The sequence below is a fragment of the Apteryx rowi genome, unplaced genomic scaffold (genome assembly GCF_003343035.1).
Source record: "Apteryx rowi isolate R43461 unplaced genomic scaffold, aptRow1 scaffold_205, whole genome shotgun sequence".
Lineage (NCBI taxonomy): Eukaryota > Metazoa > Chordata > Aves > Apterygiformes > Apterygidae > Apteryx > Apteryx rowi.
The window spans coordinates 1400446-1423949 of NW_020448364.1; the positions used below are offsets into that span (position 1 = coordinate 1400446).

Here is a 23504-nt window from a genome sequence, read left to right on the forward strand (position 1 = left end):
TTTCCCCAAGAAAATACAGAGGGGGAAACACCCTAGCCTGAGGTCGCTGTGAGGACATGCACTTGCATTCGCACTGTGCATGGAAAAGATGTGAAAAAAATATATTTAAAAAATAATATTTTTCTTTTTTTTTGAAGAAATTGCCCCCACCCGAGTGCAGCAGCTTCACCTGTCCGGTGCAGCGGTACTGTGCTGCCCGCGGCGGTGACCGCCGAGGTTACCTGCCCGGCGTCGCAGGGCCGGGCACAGCGTTAGTCGGGTGTTTTCTCCCCTTTCGGGCTTTTAGGAGAGCGGCCTGGAAGGAGYAGCTCTTGTCCGTGCGAAATCCTGCGGCTGGGCTCGGAGGTTGGGCCCGGCGGAGGGTCCCGGGTGGGATTCRCCTGGTGGCCACGGCACGGTGTGGGGTGTTTTTTTGCGGGGCGTCGTTCCCAGCGTGCAGATATGATATAAAAGCTTATACAGCTCAATCCCTGTCATCCTCCCTGTCGACTTCAGTGAGCTCTGGGCCCGTCCCCATGTAGATAACGTATTCCGCGTTTGGTTTTCTTTATGCCATCTTTGCACTTTGAGYGCACTTTGCACCCTTTTCTCCTAACCCTGCGTGCATCCTTTTTTCATCCTTTTCTCGTAACCCTGTGAGCAAATCCAGCTCTCACTTATGCTGGGGCCGGTGCCCAGGGACTCGTCTAACAACGTCCCTGGGTGATCCTGCGCTTGGATCCCCACAGGAATTACAAGCGCAGCCTTGGCCCTGTGTGCCTTCCTTTAGGGGCACAGGGCTGCATGATCTCTTTCCATCCTCAGGACAGCTGATCCACCAGGCAGTAAAGGTCCATCTAGCAAGTGTCCTGCTCCTGTGCRTGCTGAGGAAGAGTGTAAGGACAGGACAAGTCCGCAGTGAGTGATGTTTTGCCCTAAATTCTTCCACCCTCTTCGCCTCTATCTCAAGAGCTTTTCGAATGAGAGCTTGGATGGGTGTTTTTTTGTATTTGTTTTTAACAGTCATCAGCGGACTCTTATTACATGACTTTGACCCCTGAAGTTTTTTCGAATCTAGTGGCAAGGAGATGCATAGTTTAACTGTGAGGTGTGAGGAGAACCACCTCCTTTTGTTTGCTTTGGACCTGCTATCTGCTGGTTTCCTTTGATTACACCCAGCTCGTGTCTTGAAAGGGCCAATGAACAGTTTGCGTTCTCCAGGCCACTCCTGGGTTTGGCTGTCATATTCCCCATATTTCCCCTCTATCCTTTTTTTTCCTGACGAAAACACCAGGGCTGTCTCTCACCTTTTGGWAAAAAGAAAAAAGAAATCTGTAGACCGTTTTGAACCGTTCTGAACCACCGCCAAAAATATATATATGTTTGCATAAACACCGAGCGGTCATTTGCTCAGTATCAGTGTGACTGTCTTCATCACGAGCATGATCAGGCACAGCGCTCGCCTGAGTTAAAAGCAACGCTTTATCCTCACGGTAGCTAAGCCGGGGTGGGAAGTGCTGATGCTCGGACACGGTAGCTGCTTACATGGGTCATGCGGGGAGCCAGTGGTCCTGCATCGGATGCTAATTTAATAACTGTGCAGCTCCACCGGTCCGCCGTGCGGGCTGCTTTCATTTGAGTGAGGCCAGCCGTGGCGGGGTTCGGCCGTGGCTGTGCTTACGCAGCCATTTTCATCCAGCGCAACCCTGTGCTGCAAGGAGAGGAGCGTAGCCACGGCCCGTGCGGAGCTAATCCGCCGTTTCCAGAGCGCAGCGCAGCTCCGCCGGCAGGGCAGACCCCTGAGGCTTGCAAACCGCGCTCTGGGAACTGCAGCGCGCTCTTAATCTGCTGTGACTGAGTAAGCCTGAATACGTCCTTTGGTTAAACAGCAGCCTGACACCTCCCTGGGCTTCAGCGTTTCCGAGAGGTGGAGGCTGAGATCGGCAGGTGGTACCGCTCCTTGTGGTGCCGTTATCCCCTTGGCCTCAGCTTATCCACCTGTTCCGTAGGACCGCAAGCCTTGCCCATCTCCGAGTCCCTTGCTGAAGAGGTGTGTATGAAATGTAATTAGCCACTGAAATCCTGCGGGGATTGGGTTTTAGCTGCGTGTCGAGCGGACTTCCTAGCTGGATGCTCTACAAAGTAAACCTGCCCGATGCAGCCGTGATGATTTGTCCTTTGAAGCGCGGCAGCTTTCCCTTTCTGTGCTCGCTCGCCTAGAGGGCGGTTGGTTGCTTTTCCCTGCAGCCTTTCAGATAAGACAGCAGTTCCGTTCCTTCTCGTATGGTCGTACCCTTTCACCCAGCACCAAAATTTCCCAAACTCAAACCCTTCCTTCTTTTTCAGCTCATGAGCCCTGCGAGGCAGGATGTGTGACAGAGACGTGTGTCCTAGCACATGCCTTTTTATAGCCCCGTGTAGCTGTTTTCTGATGCCGCGGGATTGTGATGGTAGGGCTGACKCTGGGAAATGCCCCGTCGTGCTTTAGCTACAGCTAGTTGGGGGATTGCTGGCCAGGCTGACTGCCTGAGTGGGGGTCGTGGCGTGAGAGAGAGGCAGGGGGGTTATGTTGAGGGTGAGTGTGATGCTACCCCAGCAGTGGCGTTTGGTCGTGCGATAGGGTGAGGTACGCACAYGGTGCTCTGCAGGAGTGAAATCCAGCAGGTCGGCACGCTGCAAGTCCGTGTTTGCTCTCTGCTAGGGCAGGGAGGCGATGGGTAGCTGTGAATTATATAAGCAGGCTGCACTCCTGCTTCTRTGTCGGAGTGCGTGTGTGTTGGGGAGGGGATTATACATGTCGCAGACAATTCTTAGAAACACACAGACTCATCAGGCCAAACCACAAATGGTTACATATTTCCTCCCCCTTAGCCACTAAAGGTGTTGTTTAACAGTCCCGCTTGCTTGCAGGGATTTCTGTTCTCCAGGCATTATTGCTTTTATTTGTTTACATTGAAGCTGGGCCTGGAGCCTCTGGCCAAGAACAGGGTTGTGTCCCTCCGGCACTGTGCAGACATGAAGAGATAGCCCGTGCGCCGAAAGGCTGAGCAACACGCTGTGAGTACAAGCAAGCAGCGGCAGGGAGTGGCTGAGGACGAGGGGAACTGCGATCGGGTCATGTGGTTGCACTTGCAGCTACTTGTTATGACTTGATGATCGAATCATGTACCAGCTTAATATTTAGCTACCAATGTACATTGTACTTCCCTCTCCTGAGGTCATTCTCTTGGCCTTCTAATTGCAGTGTCCGTGGATGCTAAATTAATTCTTCTAAAGTAGTAAATTCGCGGGGCTGAGCATTTGGTCTGTATGTAGCCATACCTTAGGTGCCCTGTCCTTCAGACACAGGCAGGGAGCAGTGGAAGCTAGCTCCCAGTTGTTTTTTCCAGGGGGCCCTCGAAACCGAGTAGGGATTTAAGCAGGGGATGCAGCACAGCCAGCGTCCCTCGCAGGCCTGATAGTTTTGGCTTCCTGTGCATGCTCAGATCACTTGTTTGTGGGGGTCTCTGCCATCTGGTCCTTGCTTTTCATTGCTAGGGGCTTCATGGCCCCATGGAAGGGTAGCACTGCTGTCATCGCAAACCTCAAAGCTTAGCAGGGGAGGCCTCCTGGCTAAATTGGAGGAGGTCCCAGATGGGGGCTTGGGATAGTAAAGACCTTTAGTGCAGGGAGCCCAGACCTCCCAACTCTAGTCGCTGGCACAGAGCTGCAGTTTCTCGCTGGCAGCCTGCTGTATGCCTGCAGCAGCAGTGGTGGTGTGCATGATTTATATACATTTTTTTCTAATGACTGAAGCTCTAAAATCCACAACCTTAAAAATCTTTTTGTACAACAGGCTTTTGTGGAGCATGCTTGCAGCAAAGCTAAGTAGCCTCAGCCTGTAGGCTCTGGGAGGTCTTCTGGCCACACTCGGTATCCCTGGCTTTCACTGCACACAGCCAGTTTTGTTTGGTTTCTCTGCCTTCAGGCAGATTGTTCCTGGGTTGTCCTGTCAGTAGATCTGTCTGAGTGAGAAAGAAAGGATTTGCTGGTTTGTGAAGGTCTCTCTGTGCTGGTAGGAGTTCGTGTCTGCAGCACCTCTGCATCCATAGAAAGAAGATTCATCCCATCAGTGGGTTCTGGGACTGTGAAGTGGATGCAGCGCTGGAAAAAAGCTATCTTTTGAGTATTGTAATGAACTCCCAGCTGCAGAAAGGTATTTCCTAGCTTGCCAGCTCTGAAGCCTACTCTTAAGAGTTGTTAGTAGTTCCCCTGACTTATTTCACCTCTGTGGTTGTTGGTGACTCTGTGGCAGCTATTTTGTCACTGGAAAAGGCCTGTTATAAAGCATGTTGTGTAGACAAACTGGCCACAAAGCTGCTGTCACTACAGGGCGTGCACACAGCTACTCAGGGATGGAAGGAGGATACCATATCCCATGGACATTGCAGGAGGAAATTTAGGAGGTGAAAGTAAGATGTAGCTGAAACAAATTCAGATGCCCACATGTGAGCTACTTACCTCAGCCTAACCCTGTGTCTTCTTACAGTGAATGGGAAAAATATAGGCACTTCTCTGGCATGATTCATCTCATTCTAGTTTTGGCATGTGAAATAGGTCAGCTCAGTCACACTTTCATACTGCCTGATCCTCTCCAAGGATGTTGCCTGGGCTGACTGGCTCAGATACGTATGTTTATGTTGTAGAAGTCTGAGGTTAGGTGAAAGGAATCCCCCCACCAAAATTAACCACCTCCTTTGGCTCTGGCAGTGTTTCCCACTTAAAGGAAAGGTCTGGATGATCATGAATGGTCAGGTCTTTGGGAGCGGCTGGGACAGCTCAGCGTTGCCAATCTCCAAACCTAGGACTCTTTTTTTCTAAGAAAAAAGTCACTTTTTCTTAGATGGTTCTTGAGAAGAGTGAGATTGGTGGAGTTTCCTCTGGAATTGTGTTCAAGCCTTGCAATCTACCACATTTGTCACACTCACCGGCACCCTACTTATGGCTGGGGCAAACAGSCTGAAGCCTGGATATAGCCTATGCAGACTGAACACCCCGCTTCATTGGTGGTCCCTGCACTACTGAATGCAACAGGCCAGAGACTAGTCTCTGGTTTCAGGATAACTGGCAGGGTACAGCTCACATCCATATGCCTAAACTCTCTTCCCCCATTCAAACAGGGTGGCTATGCCCAAATTGCCTATCAGGAACAGTCCCTGGATGGTTGGACCAAAATTGTAACCGGGAGTGTGCTGACACTGCGACAGCCTGGGACAGTCACAGGTCATTGATCAGGACCATGCCCTGATCTCATTTTATTGCTGATGTACTCAAAGCCTGTAAGTCTGGGTGCTCCACCTGGCCAGTAGATAAAGAGAATGCCCCACTCTGGGATTTCTCATCTACCCCAAAACTCAGAGTTAAAAAGAAACAGATCAAGCCGAAAAGCACTGGGGGCTGTGTTAGTTGTGGTCTGTGGGAAAAGAAGCTGGTGAGCAGATCTAGAAAGCGCAAACAGCAAAGGTTTAGTGAGGTCAAGAAGAAAGGCTGTGGAATATTAGCTTAATCTTAAGCAATTTTTCTTAGGAGAGAGATGGACTTACCAGAAGGTTGAGAAAGCTGCTTCATGATCTCCCTCACACCCATGCAGCTCTAGGTCATGATCTAGAGCTAACATGAGAGTGGGAGTAGCACCGCACAGCTCCTCCTGAGCCACATGATAGTTGTATCCAAACCTGATGGCAGGGACTGTCTTTTCAAATATGAGTGTACAGCAGCTAGCATGATGGGGAGATGCTTCTTGGCCAGAGTCTATAGATGTTGCCTTGGTATAAATAACAACTACTAATATTTTTGCATCTACCTAATGCTGCAGATGGGGGGGGGGGTTGCACTTATCTAGTGTATTAGCTATTTTATCAGTAACAACACCAACAAAGAAACTGAGGCTACATTTAGCCTAATAAATCAAAATGTGCCATGGTAGAGATTTAGTCACTCCCTTACCCTTAAATTCCTAGTATGGTTTTGACCTAGGCCAACTAGCATTGACCCAAACCATTCCCCAGCATGGTTTGAGAATTTCCACAGTCCAAGAACTGTTCCCAAAAGACAGTTTGCCTGCAGCTACCCATTTGGAGGTACCGGAGAGGGTAACAGCAAGGAAGTGGCCAAGCCAGCCCAAGGTCCAAGGAACCAAGGAACAGACCTGGATGCTGCTCAGGTTACTAGTATGGACATAATCTGCAAGGACTCAGCACTGCGAAAATCAGACCACCGCATATGAAGTCTGACTTGAGGTTTTCGAGATTTACAAGGTTTGGACTCTCACGATAAAGCCCACAGCCTTGTTGAGTCTTTGGTCTCCTACTTTGGAGAGGGATTTCCACTGTCACCCCAAACACTGCAGGACCTTGGGAACTCTCCCGTCTTGGTGGGATGCCATGAACCCCCCTGCTTTTCTGGAGTGGCACGTTTTTTTCCAGCAGCTTTGTTTTGCTCCGTCCCCTCCGCGTGCATTGTTCATTGTGCCGGCTCCACTCTTCTCATCCCCTGGACCTGGCCCAACGCACAGACAATGCCGAACCAATGTCAAGAGGCACGTACTGCTCAGCACGGCCGAGCTGGCTGCTGGCCTGTTTTGCTTCCGGGCCAGAAATTGTGGGAGAGCTGACATTGCCATGGCTTCAGTGGTGGATCCTGCCGTCTCTTGTCATCTTGGATGGCTAATCTCCCTGCATCATGAGACGTTAATTTCCTGATTAATACATGCTTGCAGAAACCCTGCTTCAGCTATGTGCTCATTTTCTCTCTCTCTCTCTCTGTATGCATATACAGAAAGGTAGAATTTGGGCCATTTTCTTTTATTTGATATCTTCCCCAGTATTGCCCTTTCTCTGGGTCCACTGCAGACTTAAGGTTATTTTCAGGCTCTTTCTTCAATGTCTCTGGTAATTCACATCACATCGCCTTTTTGCTTCCCAGAAATACCATGCAGTGGTACCATAATTCAGTTATCTACTATCTAGGAGAAGGAGAAAGGGTGTGCTGCTTACAGGTACCTAGGAAATAGAGTTTACTCTTTGATCTAAGCCTGACTTGACTGGAAGATATTCCAGTCCAATTAGATGTTGGATTGGACCTGGCACCAATTACACATTACTGGTGCCAGTCCTGAGACCGGGTGACAAGGTCTGGTCCTATCGATGCTACTAAACTCTCTTAGTTTGCAAAACATCTGAGCTGCCTATTGGTATTGGTCCTCGGCCTGTGCTATCTCTTACCCAAAGATGGCCTGATCTGGTGCAGGCTGGCCCAGGTTAAAGCCACTCCAACACAATTTAGCAGTTGGACAATCCAGTTGCRGTGCTCCAGCCGTGGCACTGCTTAGGCTATTAGTGCAGATGTGACTAGAGCATCCTGACCTGTGCAGAATCCGAGTGGTTATAATGCACCCTTGGGCTGACGTAGATGTATCAGGGTACGTAAGTGTGTTGGGGGAAATAAAAATATTCTGTGCGATGTACTGTTATGTAGTCCCAGCACTGCCTGGTCAGGTGCATTAGAGTAGTGCATCAAGTGCACAGTATCTAGTTCTCCACAGGCAAATGAGGATTTGTACCCCAGTTTTGTAGACTGGGAGGTGGAAGTATTGGTAGGGTGAGGAGGTGTCTGGCTGTAGCCCACTGTATTGCTGATCTCATGCGTTTTGAATGATCTGAGGAGCTCAGTTTTACAAAAGTCCTGGGCACCTGACCCCACTCTGGTTGTGGGGTTTTCTACTTCTTTGGTGCCGGAGTTTAGATCAATCTTACATACCCTGCTGCCTGCTAGGGCAGGGCTCATCCTTGGYACAAGCCATTGAATGTCACCTCTTCTGGTAGTACAAGGAGGCCAGTGGGTTGTGGCCCACTGTAAATCCAAATAACTCCCTGCAGTGTGGTCTGTGGAGAGAGTCTGAGTGCCGCRTGTGTCTCAAGCACAGGCTCTCGCAGCTAGGAGGAAGGTTAGCATAGCAGGTTTGTGTACCACAGGAAAAGGAAGCAGATACCAAGACTGGGCAGGAAGAACTGCTATGAGCCAATGTATGGTCTTCTCTTAATTTCTCAGCTCTKGACTGTAGCCTTTCCAGAACACCACACAGAATGGGATCAAGGAGTTTGCACTGTGTTCCTGAGCTGTTCTTCTAAAGTATGTCCCAAGTCCTTGGCAATTGCTTTAATTATTGGAGGAAAAAATTGTGCTTGGGTATATTTATTAGGGAGGACAAGTCTCCAGGCAGTAGGCTTTTGGGATGGGGCTTGTCTGCTGAATCTGAACAGCGTGCAGCCTTGGTGCTTCACAGTGTAGACCATGTCCCAAGCAGTCGCAGCCTGCTACTGGTGGAGGTGGCAGCATCCCAGGTCGTTTTCCAAAGATACTTTCAGGCCCCTACAAGTTTCCTTTTAAAACAGCCCAAGATGCACTTTGCACCCTCTACAATAAGTCAGGCAGTGGATAGCTGGTTTAGTTAGGCCTGGATGTTATATTATGGGATCTTTCAGTGGCCCTTAGCATGCTCTTTTCAGAGCCTTTTAACACCCTCAGCTCGACCTTGATCCACAGAGGTGTTTGGGCTCCTACCTCCTGCCACAATCCCACCCACTCTGCCTCCGTGGGTCTCGTCCAAAGGCCACGATGGAGGACTATTTCTGTTCCTCAGCTTGAGACCAACCTGGCAGACGCTCGGTTTCCATCTGCTGATGTCTGTGTGAATCCCTGGACCTGGCTTCTWGTCAGCACTTTGCAGATGAGAAGTCATAGCTGCCTTGGGAAAACCCAATGCCACCTTTCAGGCCAGTGAGCTAATGGCAAGAGTTCCTGGTTTTGGCACCCACTTCTCACCAGGTCTGGTTAGGTGTGAAGAGGTTGCTGTGCCTTGAACAGCATCTGAGTGCCAATAGGTTGGACACCAGAGCAACATGTCTGAGTGACATGTTCCACTGAGGATCCGGCAGCTGCCCATTGCATCTGCTGGTGCTTCATGGTGTGTCTCYGAGCTCCTCATTCAATTGTGTTTCAGCCATCAAGCTGTGAAATGATGAAGGCAGAGGTGGCAGTTGCAGGTTAGGAGTTACGATCATCTCTTACTAACGACAGTATAAAAGAAAATCAAAACTGTTTTGCTAAAACCTGGCTGCAGTCAGGCCAGGAGTTTGGCCATAAACCCTCAAAAAATAGTACAAGCTGTGCCCATCCTGAGTTCTTCTCCCTGTCCACATGTRTATTTTGGACACCTCACTTTCCTCCAGCTCCCTATCTCATCACTGTTTGGCCTGACCTAAGTGTGGCARTTATTTTTTTTCCCCCAAAATGACTGCAGGAGCCTGGGCCTGGCTGCCCTGGAGAGCAGCTGAGCAGAGCTGCTCTCTTCCATCTTGACACCGTAATAACTGCGACAGCGAAGCTAATCCCTTGTARGAAGTGGTCAGAATAAAGCCCCAGGCCTCAGAATGACCTGTGGTCCATCCAGGGGCGTTGTATAGACACTGAGGAGGAAGCCGGTGAGTTGTCTGGGAAGATAAGAAACTGGCCACTCATTTCCCTATTGCTCAACTCCCAGAAGAGAGGGATTCATGAATTAATCACTGTGCAGCTCTCAAAACTAGCCTGTTTTCCACTACTGCAAGATCACTGGTCGCTGTTATTTTCATGCTGTCCAGCACCACATTTTTTTGAAAGCAGCGCATTCATTAAAGACTTCCCCACAGTTGAGTCCCCCAGTCCCGTCTGCTTTGTTTACAAAGAATTACTGCCTTTCTGGAAGCATATACTGCATGTGTAAGTATCTGAGGCCTGAATACTATTCTTCAAGTAGATATATCACATTGGTACGGTCTCAGTTCCAGATAGTTAATGCTGAGGCCAAATTGGTGGGAAAATCAGCCCTACTTGCTTGGTAGGAAATTTTCTCATTCAAATCCCTCCATTAGACTGTGACCAAAAGCAAAAGGGCTGGGAAAAGCTTGGGTTTCCAATTACTTTGTTTAAATGGGAGAGAAAAATTGGAAAGGGATCATTCTTCTTCTGGGCGCGCATTCTTATTGTGGCTGTAATGATACAACCTGGCTATACTCCACTCCCTCCTTCTCTCTTTGTAACTTGGTCCCTGAACAAATGATACTTGGTTGCTGTTAATTGGGAGCAGCCAAAATAACTGAATCCTCCGGAGATCGGGGTGAGGACAGAATCTCAAATAGATGCCCTGCCAATGAATGTGGCTTTCAGCCGTTCCTACGCCCCCATGAAAGGAAAAGAATAGCAGCTCTGTGAAAGTGAAACAGCCAGTGCTGACCTTGGATTTCTTTTTTTTTTTCTCTCTCTCTCTCTTTTCTAACGTTAATTGCTCGTTGCTTTGCTAATCACATGATCGCTGGAAATTGCCAACTTGTTCTCACTCGTTAATGTCACAAGCTCTGTTTAAAATAAGCAGTCTACCAGGTTCTTAATTTAGTGATGTTTATCCGGGTGTCAGATGTGTTTCTTGTGATTTCGGACTATTATTTTGAAAATGTCTGACCCTCCTGCAGCCCTTAAACACTGGCATTTTCCAGCTATGTAAGCCTGCTCGGAAGAATCTCTCCCATCTGTAGTTGTCGGAGAGATCAGCAGTGCTTAACTTCTCACTAGCTCTGCTCGAAGGTGATGCTCAGTGTATACGCTGAGCTCTCTGGACCCTGGCAAAATCCCAGCGTCAACACACACCGTACAAGCTGAGACCAGTCTGTGCCTGGTACGGAAGCTGCCCGTCTCTTGTATCCTTGTTAGCATGCGATGCAGGCACGCCACGGATGGTGAAAAGGGCGACGTGCTGTTCCCATCGGTGTGCGTGCTTACGCCCAGACTCGACTGCAGTCCTTCTGCGTCTCTTCTGATTGCCTTTTCCCTTTACAGGCAGATTTCAGTGTACTGCTGCCTCTTTTTAGGAGATCACAGCCTCAACTCTGCTCCTGCATAATCCACCTGCCCAGCAGGTGATTTCTTTGCTGAGCCTCTTGGTGCCATATCCAAGCTGTTGCTCAGTTCCTGATATTTCGGGACAGCAGTAGTCAGCACTAGCATTTGGCTGTTTTCTCTGAGAGGTGGGAAACTTCGGGATGCCCTTTCTCCTTGTCCCCTGTCCCATTTGGAGGAGATCAGCTCTGAGTGTCCCTGCTGTACCCTGAGCCAAGTGCAGACCACTTTGGAGATTCCTTCCCTGTGTGTCCAGAAGGGAGGGATACCCCTGAGATTTTGGGGTAAATTAGCTTCCTTGAACCCAGCCCTGCAAAGGTTTTGAGAGTCAGTACTTAAATGCCACCTCTCTGCACATAAACTAAACACAGCAGCCCCTGGCACACCACTGTCCACACTGCTAAATCGTTAGCGTGGTCCCTGCAAGGTTTTGGCCCAGGCCAAGTAGCAGCTCTCAGACTATGTATGCTCAGGCCTAATATGGGGGGTTAGTCTGAGCCAGAGATCATTCCCAGTAGGCAATTTGGATACGACCACTGCATTTTGGGAAAGAAAAGAGTTAGCAGTATGCTGGAGCTGAGTCATGCCAATTAACCTTCACACCCAGAGAAAGGTACTTAGCCCATCTTATTTAGTAGTATAGCCAAACTGGCTGCTGACATTGAGTGAGCTATAAAAAAAAGGATTGAAACCCCCAGCTCCAACTTTGGTGCCTAAATACCTTTTTGGAGCTGTCTTCCAGCATCCTGCTGGGATGAACTGGGAGGAAAATTCAGCACTGAGCCACCCGCAGTGGGCCCAAATCTGTGGACCACACTTAGTTAAAGGGAAGCTGGGAGATGGTGAGCCAAGGTCCAAGCTGCCATGCTTGGGTTGTGTCAGAGGAAGTGTTGGGAGGGGTGGAAAGCATATTATGGCAGGCAGAGAGACAGGGTAGAGCAGCTTGAGAAGCCCAAAACACTTCAGAGTCTATACTGGCACCTCTGCCTAAGGCAAAACTTATGCATAGGCCTGGAGACAGCAGAAATCTTGCCATTGCAATGAAGGAGATGCAGACAGCATGGGAAGGGAGCTGCTGTTTCTCCAACGGCTGCTGGTGTCCCAGAGTAGCCTGGTGGTGTTTGTAACGCCTGGCGTGGAGTTGGGGCTGTATAAGGTGCACAGAGGAGCTTTGGGACCCTGTCTCTGAAGCCGGTGTGCTGCTGCTGCGAGGAGGTGAGTCACTGTGGCTTGGCCATGGCACTGTGTTCAGAGTTTCAAGAAATGGTGGTTGCCATAACCAAAGCTGCTAGACAGGCCGGTGTCCCAGAGAGAGACGGACTTTTGCAGGCCTAGTAGTGCCAGGAGATTTCATCTCTGAGCAAAGGAACAACATGAGACCTTCAGCGTAGCACCTGGAGTGAGATTTAGGAGTCTTCTTGGCTTTTCACCACTCCCATTGCAAAGGTAACGATTGCACACAGCTGGGCCCTGCAGACCTTCCTGAGAGAAACAAAACCTCTGTGAATGTCTGCAAAGTGAAACCTGCCCCAGAAAGAGCACTGTCTTCTGCCTGGTTTCACTGTAACACCTTCAGTCTTATGCGTCTGTGCAGCTAAAATATCAGTTGCAGGGATCATCCTTCCACCTGTGGTAAGGCAACTACATCAAACTCAGCAGCCAGATTCCCCCATGACAAACAAGGAGGGGGGAAAAAAAAAAGGAAAAAACAGTCCTGAGAGGTGCTAAGGGTGAAAGCCTGGAAAGTGAAGGGAGAGAGAGAATTGATTAGAAGATGTTGCAACTCTTAGTTATGACAACCCCCATCTGCTAGAATAAGGAAGTAACATGAAAATATTTTGAAAATATTTTGTGTGTTGGCAGAGGCTTGGGTTGCTAGAGGAAGTGAGACTTGCAACTGCTGGTTCAGAATCTGTTCTGACTTTGCTCTTTGTGGTATCTCACCCTGAGACTGTTTGACACGTCCCATCTCCTGGCTTTTACTATCTCTGTGTTTAACACCTTCCCATCCTCTGTATCACCAGCCTAGTCAGGAGACACTAGGAACCGCGCTCTGCTCTCAAGGTCTGATCGGCCTCCTGTCACGCACCCGCTTAAACTCGTCCTGTGTCTCACCTCTGGCAGCAGCTGGTATCTGATGCTACAGAAGAAAAATAAGCCATTTCCCACACTCAAAATACTCATTTGCATTTACTTTTTTTTGGCCCATCTCCATCCATTATCCACTGCAGTTCTGGTTGTGTACATGTAAGCTTAGGAGTCAGGCCCGATTCTGCAAACATGTATGTGTGACACAAATAACCACAGCCCTGCAGAGTCTGGCAGGACTTCATCAGCATTAAGTTCAGTTCAAGCATGGGTGTCTGTGTGATGATTGCATCGCACCTTTTCTGGCCTAAGTGCTAGCAGGTAAGAGATATATCTAGGGTGGAAAGGAAACAGAGGCTATTGGGTGTGAATTCAATGCTGTGAGGTTTTAATTAACCTCCAGCTATTAGGGATTCTGCATATAAGGGCAAGTTCGTCCATGTGCCTTCTTCTGAATTTGCCACATGTCAACGTATGAGGAGAGGGAGAAGGGAGGATGCTTTATACTGTTTGCAGCCATTTGCTGCAGTCGGCACCCTGAGGCCCCCCAAGAGGGTAAGAGATGAGGCTGAAAGCACCAGAGATGAGATTGGAAGAGGTCATTTGGAAGATTTGAGAGCTGCTTACCTCCAGTGCAAGCCTACAGAGCCTAGGAGGGCTGCAGACATCCTCTGGCCCCTAACCCTGCCTGCAAAGGCAGCCTCAAAGCCCTCCTGGGTTGCCCAGTGCCTTGGGGCACTGCCCAGCACCAATCTGAGGGTGGAGGGTGAGGAAAAGACTGTGCTTTCGCTGCCTCATCCTTGAATGCCAGACTGACTGTGGGTGGTTGGTGATCCCTGGGAGCTCTGAATCTCTCCATCCGGAGCTTAGCAACTCTGGAGGTTGCCAAGGAGCAGAGCGATGCAGGCGGAGGAGTCTCCAGCACTGGGGTTTGGCTCCTCTGAGCCTGTCTGCAGGATGGGAGCCTTGCATCCAGGCACATCTTAAAAACAGGAGGGAGGGCCTTTGCCCGGGATCCCTTCAGCATGTCTCTGTGGACCTTACAAGGCTTTGATGCTATACCCAAATTGCAGACAGCTCTGATGCAGAGCCCGTCTCTTCTCCATCACCTCCCAATCCTACTGCCTCTTACGCATGAGGGACTGGAGGGATGAGGGCTGCAGGTTTGGGGCTATGGACTTGTCCCCTTCTCCTCCTGCCCCACTCATTGCAGCAGCCCTGGGCAAGTTGTGTGGCAGGGAAGCCAGGCTTATTTGAAACCTCCACAATTTGGTTGAGACCCCTTTCCTCTTCACTCAGGTTCACAAAGGCAAGTTATCCCTTAGATGAGTAATTATACCCCAGTTTTGTCCCTGAGCAGTTTGTGCTAGTTTGTCCCCTCCACGAATCATCAACTCTGTTCCTTTTCTTGGCATCTAACTGCCCCCTGCACCACCTTACACGCAGCTACTGGGGTAAGGTCTCTCCTAAATACCCTCCAAGGTGATTGCCTGAGGATGTGGGGGAGGAAGGGCAGGCTTGTGATATTCCTGTGTCCATCTGACATAGCCATAACTGCAGGGACGGGGTTGTGCCATCCTCCTCCATGCTAAATTTGGCTCTGCCAAGTCCAGAAAAGACCCTTGACACTAAGGGCATGACCAGCATCCTGATAGCTCCATGGCTCACTCCAGCCTGGGAATGCAGTGCGCTCTTTCCTGATGCGTCATTAACAATTTCTCCTTCTCCCTTCCCTGTAGGACACAAAGACCACATTCCCCAGTGCCGAGCTCCCAGCCGCAACACGTAGCGTGATGACAGCCATCCTGGAGAGGATCAGTACGCTGTCCCTCAGTGGGCAGCAGCTCAGCCGTCTCCCCAAGCTGCTGGAAGACGGATTCCCGAAGATGCCTTGCACTGTCAAAGAGTGTGAGGTGCCGCAGCTCTTTCGGGAGCCATATATCCACACCGGGTACCGTCCCACCGGCCAGGAGTGGCGGTACTACTTCCTTAGCCTCTTCCAGAAGCATAATGAGGTGGTCAACGTGTGGACTCATCTCCTGGCAGCTTTGGCTGTCCTGCTGAGGTTCAAGACGTTTGTGGAGGCTGAACAGTTACCGGTGGATGCATGGTCCTTGCCTTTGCTCATCTTTGTCCTGTCCTCTGTCACCTACCTGACCTGCAGCCTCCTGGCCCACCTACTGCAGTCAAAATCAGAGCTGTATCACTACACCTTCTACTTCGTGGACTACGTCGGAGTCAGCATCTACCAGTATGGTAGTGCCCTAGCCCATTTCTACTACAGCTCGGATCAGGCCTGGTATGACAAATTCTGGCTTTTCTTCCTCCCAGCAGCTGCTTTCTGTGGCTGGCTCTCTTGTGCTGGCTGCTGCTACGCGAAGTATCGGTACCGACGACCTTACCCCATCATGAGGAAGATGTGCCAGGTGATCCCAGCTGGACTGGCGTTCATCTTGGATATCAGTCCTGTTGCTCACCGGGTGATCGTGTGTCACCTAGGAGGCTGTGAGGAAGATGCTGCTTGGTACCACACATGTCAGATACTGTTTTTTCTTATCAGTGCTTATTTCTTCTCCTGCCCAGTTCCTGAGAAGTACTTCCCAGGATCCTGTGATATCGTTGGCCATGCCCACCAGATCTTCCACACATTCCTGGCCATCTGCACCCTCTCACAACTGGAGGCCATATTATTGGATTACAAGAACAGGCAGGAGATCTTCCTAAAGAGACATGGGCCTCTCTCCATCTATCTCACCTGCGGCTCTTTTTTTGGCCTGGTGGCTTGTAGTGCCATCACAGCTTACATCCTGCGATGCAGGATCAAGACCAGTCTGGCTAAAAAGGACTCCTGAGAGAGTCAGGAAGATGATGGGCGTGACATCACCTGGCTGGTGAAAACCAGGAAGAGGGGGATAATATATTAGAGACATAACTGGCTTGTTTGTCTAACACACTCTGACTAACCTGGACCCTGTGGACTGTGGCGGAGGGCTGGATACTTCATTCTGGATGCATTTTCACAGCAGGGGCTGCCTTCTGCCGTGCAGGGGAACATGGGGTATTTTAAGCCAGAACAAGTCACTTAACCAAGGATGCTGGAATAGCAGAGGTTTCTTGTTCATGCTAGTAAACCTGCAGGGAATATCATGCTGAATGTCAGGGAAGGCAGCCTGAGGGCTGTGAGATGGCAGAACGGTCTCCTGGGGCTCACAAAGTAGTGGAGAATGGACCTTGAGGATCATGGGTGAATGTGACTACCTGTCTGGGTTTTGCCGGCTCCACTGTGCTTGGGGGGATCCTGTTCAGGGGGAGTCTACATTTCTAGGATTCAGCTGCAAGGGCGTGTGTAGTGCAGTGGCTGGATTAGTCCTTTCTGCTCCAGTGGGTTAAGCCAGGTTATCTCTACTTTCACCCTTCTCAATATTTCAGAGCCAGATTGCTGAGATGGCCCTGGCAAAAGTATATTTGCACATCTCTGATCTATGGGACTGTGAATCTGCCATGTTTTTATCAGCATTACATGAAGGTAGACATTAAATAGTCAGGGCAGGGGCAAAGAAATGGAGATTGAAAATGAGCTATCTGTTCTTCCTTCTGTGAACCCTGCTAGTGCCCTTAAAGTCCCTTCTTGTGCTCAAGGTAGGATTTTCCTGTGGGCAGGTTTCTCTTGCATCTTCTCCATGTACAGCTCCTTACTGATGTCCATGGGGCAGACAGAGCACAAAAGCAACAGCTATGCACTGGCAGGGGGCTAGAGGAAATGGCAGAAGGCAGGAGCAGGGTGACAGCAGGAGTCTCGTTCAGCATTAGGATCCTATGTAACCTTAGAATGGATTGTCTTTGGGACTTGGTGTTTCCTTTGTGGAGTAGCAATGATAGCTGGTCAGGGACACTTCATGGCCATGGGTCACTCCTGTCCAAGGTGTAGCAAGGGTTGGCTTGCTGTGTCCCCAAGTAGACAAGTCCCCTTTGTGCTTGCTGGCAGGAATTTCAGATCGAGGAGCCCCATTGTTGCATTGCAACTGGTAGCACTTTCAGGGCTGGATGCTCAGAGTCGAAGCAGAGATATGGTCCCAACCAGCCTAAACACCTACTGTTCAGCCCACTGCTGTCTTTCCATGGTAGGCCTTGGCATGGGTCCTCCCAGCTGTACCCTATGTAAGACCTGCAGCCTTAAATGCCTTGATATCAGGCCAGTTTTCGGGAGGTGTAAATCTTTCCTGAAAGCAAAGAAGTTATGGGATCTACTCCAGCCACAGATTTGTCCCATTGAATCCGAGGGCAGGCAAATGAATCGTGTTTGCTGGTACTGGGCAGGCAGAGTTTAGGGACAGGGATATGGTTTGTCATGACAAGCACTGATTTCTGCACTTGATCTCTTTTTTAACTATTGGAGAGTATGTGCGTGTGTGTGCGTGTGTGCATGACTGAATATTCAGAAAGGCCTTGCTTTTGGCTTTTCTATCTGCAGAGCCTCCTAGCTGGGTAAAGATCAGTCTGAAGGAAACAGTGCCTTGATGATGGAGGAGTGAGGAGGGGAAGACAACAGGATATCTGAAACTAATTTATTTATTAGGTGGTTTGCTGTGTCATGTCTTGTGGACAAATCTGAAACTTGTGGCCTTATTGACTAATTAAATACAAAGGTGGGGGGTCATTTCTGATTACAGATGAAGTCATAGGAAAGTCTTCAAGAGGTCACTTAGTCCGCCCCTTCTCCTCACTGTGTGCCTCTTCGTTCACATCTAGCCCAGCTAGGAGCACGTAAAACTTGTTAATGGCTCAGTTGCCCACAGTGTGTTTTGATGGTACAACTACACTGACCTAACTGCAAATTGCCAGGGTAAGGGACAGTCCCACTAACACCTCCTCATGCCCCTTCCCTTGCACAGAAGCTCTTCTGACCTCAGAGTAAGTCAGTGCAGGGAGACAGACCTGCAGACAACCAAACCTCATGAAATAAGGTCACCAATTTTCTACTGGTTTTGACTTTCAGCCAGCTCCCTTGGACAACACCGCTGCCTGCAGGGAAGGGTTGGGTACACAGAGCTGAAGCGGAGGCGGACAGCAGTCTTTCCTTCTAACAGTGGTTGGTTGCTCGGCTGGCTTAGCTGCACTGACGGACTGCCCCCTCCAYGGTCTCCGTGACTTTACTTGTGGGTCTCCTCCCAGTTCGGGGAACAACTTCCAGTGGGAGTAGTGTTTCTTCTCAGAGGCAAACTTGCCTTGCTTTTGTGGTAGTTTAAAGCAGAATAAGCCACCTAGTGTGGATTTGGCTGGATGGTATAAACAGGTTTCTGTGCAGGAAGGGGAATAAGCCAGGCTGGTCCACCGCCCCTTTCTGTGCTAAAACTGAGAAGGAGTAGGCATTGCTGCTAATAACAAACCCTGCTCTGCTGCTCAGCTAGAGTTATACTGGTACTGAAGACAGGGATAACTAGGCCTTTCCTTCTCTAAGGGTTTGAAAATAGTTGATATGTGCTGCCCTAGGCAAAGGAGGATACATACAGCATCGCCATCCAGTTCCTCTCACTGGGGACAGGAGGTGCCTTGTGGCTCTTCTGAGGCGAGAGGCTGCTCCTGGCATTTCTGGTCACACCATGTCATCTCCTAACTGATCCAGCAGAAGTGAAACTTCTCCTTCTGGAACAATTGTGTGATGGTGATGGTGGTTTTACCTATTCCCATGTTACCCCTCAGGTGATGCCACCTGTGCCCCCATGTGGCCCTGCACTCGGAACTGGAGCTGACCTCCTGGTTACTATGATGGGCTGATTTAGCAGGGAACTGCAATATAGATYGCTGCTGCTGTGGGGATGCACCCTTGTGTCACAAGAGGCTCATCTACACTGGAGCTTCCTCCATCCATGTTTCCTTCCTCCTCCTCTTCCTCCAACCACTTTATTTCTTTTTCTTGTCCCAAGAATTTATCCTTGTGCCTTACACACCTGGCTGCCTACCTGTGCAGACTCCATATGCTCTGCAGTCTGCTGCATCTCACCTGGGCTGGGACTGGAAGGTGGCTGCTGATGCCCTCCTGAAAGCTGTGCTGTTGATCTAGGGGAGAAGACCATGATTGAGTCCTGAGAGTGTAAAAGTGCCGCTGTGCTAAACRTTCAGCCCATCTGAAAGCATCTCTGGACCTCGCACTTTGGGCTCAGGGCCTGGAGTGCACCTTCTTCCATCCTGGTGCTCCTCTAAGGAGGCACGGCTGGGAGGGATGCGACCAACTGCAGGGCTTTGGTGGAGAGCTGACCACCAAAGGCTGAGCACTTCTGAGAGTGGGTCATGAAGGGACCAAGGTCCTAAGCCTCTYGCACAGGAATCTCCAGTCCTGAGATAGCATTTTTGCAGCTCTTGTAACCCCGGATCTGTACTGGTCAACTCCTGAGAATTTATCCCAGTGTGCCTTATGTTGTTTCCTTTTGGGATTCATCCTGTGGGAACCAGAGGATTAAAAACAGCCTCTTTGCTATCTGCTGCTCTGTGGTTGCTTTTAACCGCTGATACCCACGGACAGAATTTGCTTGGTATAAGGAGCAGGAGGGGAGGATGGAAAGAGGTGCCTTAAACTTATATTTATGTTGATTGATTTGTGTAAACAGGGCAAGGACAGGCTCCTCATGTGCCTTGCTATTTACATCTTTTACTGACAAGATTGTTTTTAAGCACTGTTACTAAACATAAGTACAAAGGAGTTTGTATTTTTTCCCTGGAAAAMAGGGAAAGGTATGAGTGTTATGTATTAACCATTCCGTTCCTAACCCCCATTTGCTGACTTTGTATTGTTGAAAATATTGACAATATTTTAAGCTTTGTACTTTACTGATCATTATTTAAAATCCTCAGTGAAAAATAGAAATGTGTAAAAACAAAATGATTGGTGTGCTGTGAAATCCACAAATGCAAAGTTAGAGAAGGTTATGAGTCATTAGGAAGAAAATTTGGCCTTCTAGAGTAGGAGTGGATAATAATTATAATAACAATTAACAGTAGGGTGTGGTTTTATCCGTGTATCTCCAAGCATTTTCCAGGCTTCACAGTAACTATGTGATTATCATTCCCTTTTCACAGAGGAGGTGCAGAATGATTGCCCTGACATTGATTATAGGGATTAAAGTTCATCCGCAAAAGTATTTTGGTGCTGAATTCTCCTTAACTTCTGTTGGAGACGAGTGTCTAAATGCCTTGGTGGGCCTGGTCCAAAGCAGCGCAGCTTCAGTGGCAGAGCTGTGAACACAGGTGCCAGTTCAAGCAAAGCATTTCGGCACGTGTTTAAAATTAAGCCAAAAAGACATGATGATTGACCAACAGAAGCGATATCCATCAGTTAGTCATGGGCCTACGTGAAATAAGGCCAGAGCTCCTACTCTTCTTGCTGATAGCTGTGTGATCGTGTACATACGCCATCCCATAGGATATACACTCACTGTGAATTTCAGTCATTTAAGAAATTTGCCATAGTTCCTTCTATTACCACCACATTTACAATTTTAATTATAATTTTGTATAAAAATGCAGACCAAGGCTTATGTACTATCATGTTTTCACCCACCAGAGGGCGAGATGTCTTCATCATCTGTGGCTACAAAAGGYCTGCAGCGCCACGAAAGCAGAGCCTTCAGCGCTAGCTCCCCAGACAGGCTTAGGAAAAAATGCTCCCATTCGAGCAGGCATGCAGCCAACTCTGCAAAGACGTGCATTTCTGTGAGATTTATGTGCTASAGTCTGGCCGTCTGCATAAGTGACAGGGATTTCACCAGACGAGTTAGGCCCAAGTTTTATGTTTCTATAAAACAAAAACTCTAGAGGAATGGGAGAAAAAAAAAACAAAACAGAAAAATAGGGCTGTTAGCTTTTTTAGCTAGAAATTAAAATAGAGATTTGTGGTATGCTGAGAAGAAACTGCTTGGTGTTACTGTTTTAGAGAATGTACTTATTACACCCCCTTCATTATTTAGTGTTACACACACATCCTTGATGCATGAAAAGACAGAGCTGATTTTTAGCAGAAGAGGGAACTGGCCTATCCCAAGCACATGGAGCCAAATGCAAAAAGTAAAAGCGCTTCCAAACGAGAGGAAAAAAGCACTTTGTTTCAGTCATTTCAGATGTCACCAGCCAGAGGAGGGGAACCAGATATTGCAGCAGTGAGTTGCCTCAGAAGAAAGACCTTGATGTGGTTATTTTACCAAATGACAAGCTCTATTTGGTCTTATCCTTGCAGCTCACTGATAATGTGGTCTAAGAGGCGGAGTGTTAGGAAACAGCTCTAAGTTAGATGTTGCCTTCTTTGTTCTGCTAAGCAGCTGTCAGAGATGGTCTCAATGACTAGGTCAGGGGAAGAATTATTCACAGTGTTGCCTGCTGCTCCTGTTGACTTGAGAGAGAGAAGTGGAGGCTTAACAGCTCTGGAAAGCAGGATTGTACATGCCTTAACCTTCACGCGTGCTACCTGCTGTGGTCCTAAATTCTGCAGTTGTCCCCAGTGTTTGCTCATCCTTTATCTTGTAGCTCTTTGCTTTGTTCTKGCTGAAGATGAGACTTACTCTCAATCCGGAACAGTTCCCCTAGCTCTGAAGAGAAGAGCACTAAACTTATATCTTAGCAGTATCTTTTCTAACATACCTCTATCAAGTATTTGGCCYTTGTGGGGGGGAAGGGGCAAATAGATGGGGCATAGGAAAAAAAAAACAACCCAGGCTTGTGTTGCTTTTTCAGGGTGTCTGTTGGTAAATGAGACAACAAAGCAGTCATAGCAAGTAGTGTAGGAGAACAGTCTGATTGTGAATCCCTAAATATTTAACTAGATATGTGGATACTCAGGTAGCAAATTTGAGCCTACTGACAATAAGCCTGTGTTTCTGAGTGTCCTCTAACAGACCCACTGGAAACAGCCCCTGTATTCCCAGGGCTCCTCAGGCCACAGGTGGCCCATATTGAAACATCATCCACTCTTCTTGCAGCAAGGGGATTCATAGGTTAGATTTTTTTATTGCCATGTATTACAGTAGTGTATATACACATCATAGCACAGTCTTTGCTCCAAAATATGTGACTTTTAAACAGCTAAGAGATAGGAAAGCTTGATAAAGGAAGCACTTTTTCCCTTTTACTAATAAAGAGTAGGGATGTAGGAAACTAAAGGGGCTCGTCTTAAGTATGACTTGCCTGTTGATATCACAGATGCAGCTGAATCCAGATTTTGTGAGTTCCAATTCAGTTCCTTATTCCCCATTTCTCCTCTCTCCTGCCTTATGGCCACTATTCGTACCCTAAGAAAGTATCAGTTTCTTCTATGGCTTTCCTTGATCTTCCGTCCTCCATTCCCATCCCCCTTAAAACACCCAGGAGGAAAGTACTGGGGCCACAGTCTYCTGATCCTGTCCCTGCTCATGTGCACAGCCTAGGATCTTCCTTTGTGACCTTGGATAAGTGCCTTAGCCTCTCTTGGRCTTAGTTCTTAGAGCTTAGCAGCACTTCTCCCCCCTTGCAGGCTGTGCACAGCCACTTTTTAAAGCATTGCTGTCACTTCCTTAGAGGATGATGCATGGCCCATGGGGGGCAAGCTACAGTCAGCTGCCGCGGCCAAGGAAAAGGTTCTCAAGAGCAGGCTGGTCTGAGTCAGCACTGGCTAGCACAGAGAAAGGAGACCACGGCATCCTTCCCTGAGGAGCATATTCCTCTTGCTAAGTTCAGGATGCCCTGCAAGATGGTCCTTGAACACCACAGCAAGAGAAATCAGCCAGAGAGATAGCCGAGGTCCCAGCAGCTGCGTCCGAGCAGGCAGTYGTATAGCTGCTTGCTGTCTTTCAAATCCAGCTCTTTCAGCAGTGCTTGGCCTTCAGGCTCTTATTTTTCTTTCTAAGCTCGTCAGACTCGTTCCTTATCTTCCCACCGGCTGGTTTTCTCTCTCCCACACCACGGCTAGAGAGAGGATCCGGCTGCACTTCTCACTGCTTGACTTCTGCTTACAAGACTCTCGGACACGGAGGGAAAGAAATACGGAAAAACTCATTTCTCCTCCGTGGCTGACCTGCCTCTCCTTCAGCTGTTGTGTCTAGGAGCGATTGCTGCACAACAGCATTTTTTCTTCCTTGACGGCCCTGCTGCTTCCTCCTCSCGCTGTTTCCTCCAGAAAGAGATAAATGTGGTGCACAAGTCAGTGCTCAGTCTGAACGAATCTACTGTTTCACAGCTAATATTGCGATACACATAATAAACCCCCACACGGCACGGGGCAGGGACCACCCCCAAAAGGCCGGCTGRATGCCACCGAGGCTGAGGGCACCGAGGCCTCCCCAGCTCGCTCCTCCTGCCCCCTCCCGCCRCCATGGCGCTGCCGCCCCCGCGTTGGCATGGCAACCGCTTCGCGCCCTTTCGCTCCCCGCGCAGGCGCGGAGGGCGCCGGCCGGCCCAACGCGCATGCGCWTCCCGCCCCGCCGAGCCTGCGCGCTGGGGCCGGC

At 49.1% G+C, this 23504-nt stretch overlaps 1 protein-coding gene across 2 annotated transcripts in view; it reads left to right on the plus strand.

The window, feature by feature from the left end:
* Nucleotides 1-809: 809 nt before the first annotated feature.
* PAQR8 (progestin and adipoQ receptor family member 8) overlaps nucleotides 810-23504 on the plus strand; it is a 26201-nt gene continuing 3506 nt past the window's right edge. Inside the window, exons 1-2 of one of the 2 annotated variants that reach the window (XR_003253207.1) lie at nucleotides 810-897; nucleotides 14778-16433. Coding sequence is in view for 1 of the 2 variants with exons in the window: in XM_026063966.1 (XP_025919751.1) it covers nucleotides 14832-15890 (1059 nt within the window). In the remaining variant the exon portion in view is untranslated. Of the gene's footprint in view, nucleotides 898-2964; nucleotides 3037-14777; nucleotides 20073-23504 lie in introns of those variants that run through there. The other variant, XM_026063966.1, reaches the window with a different exon arrangement.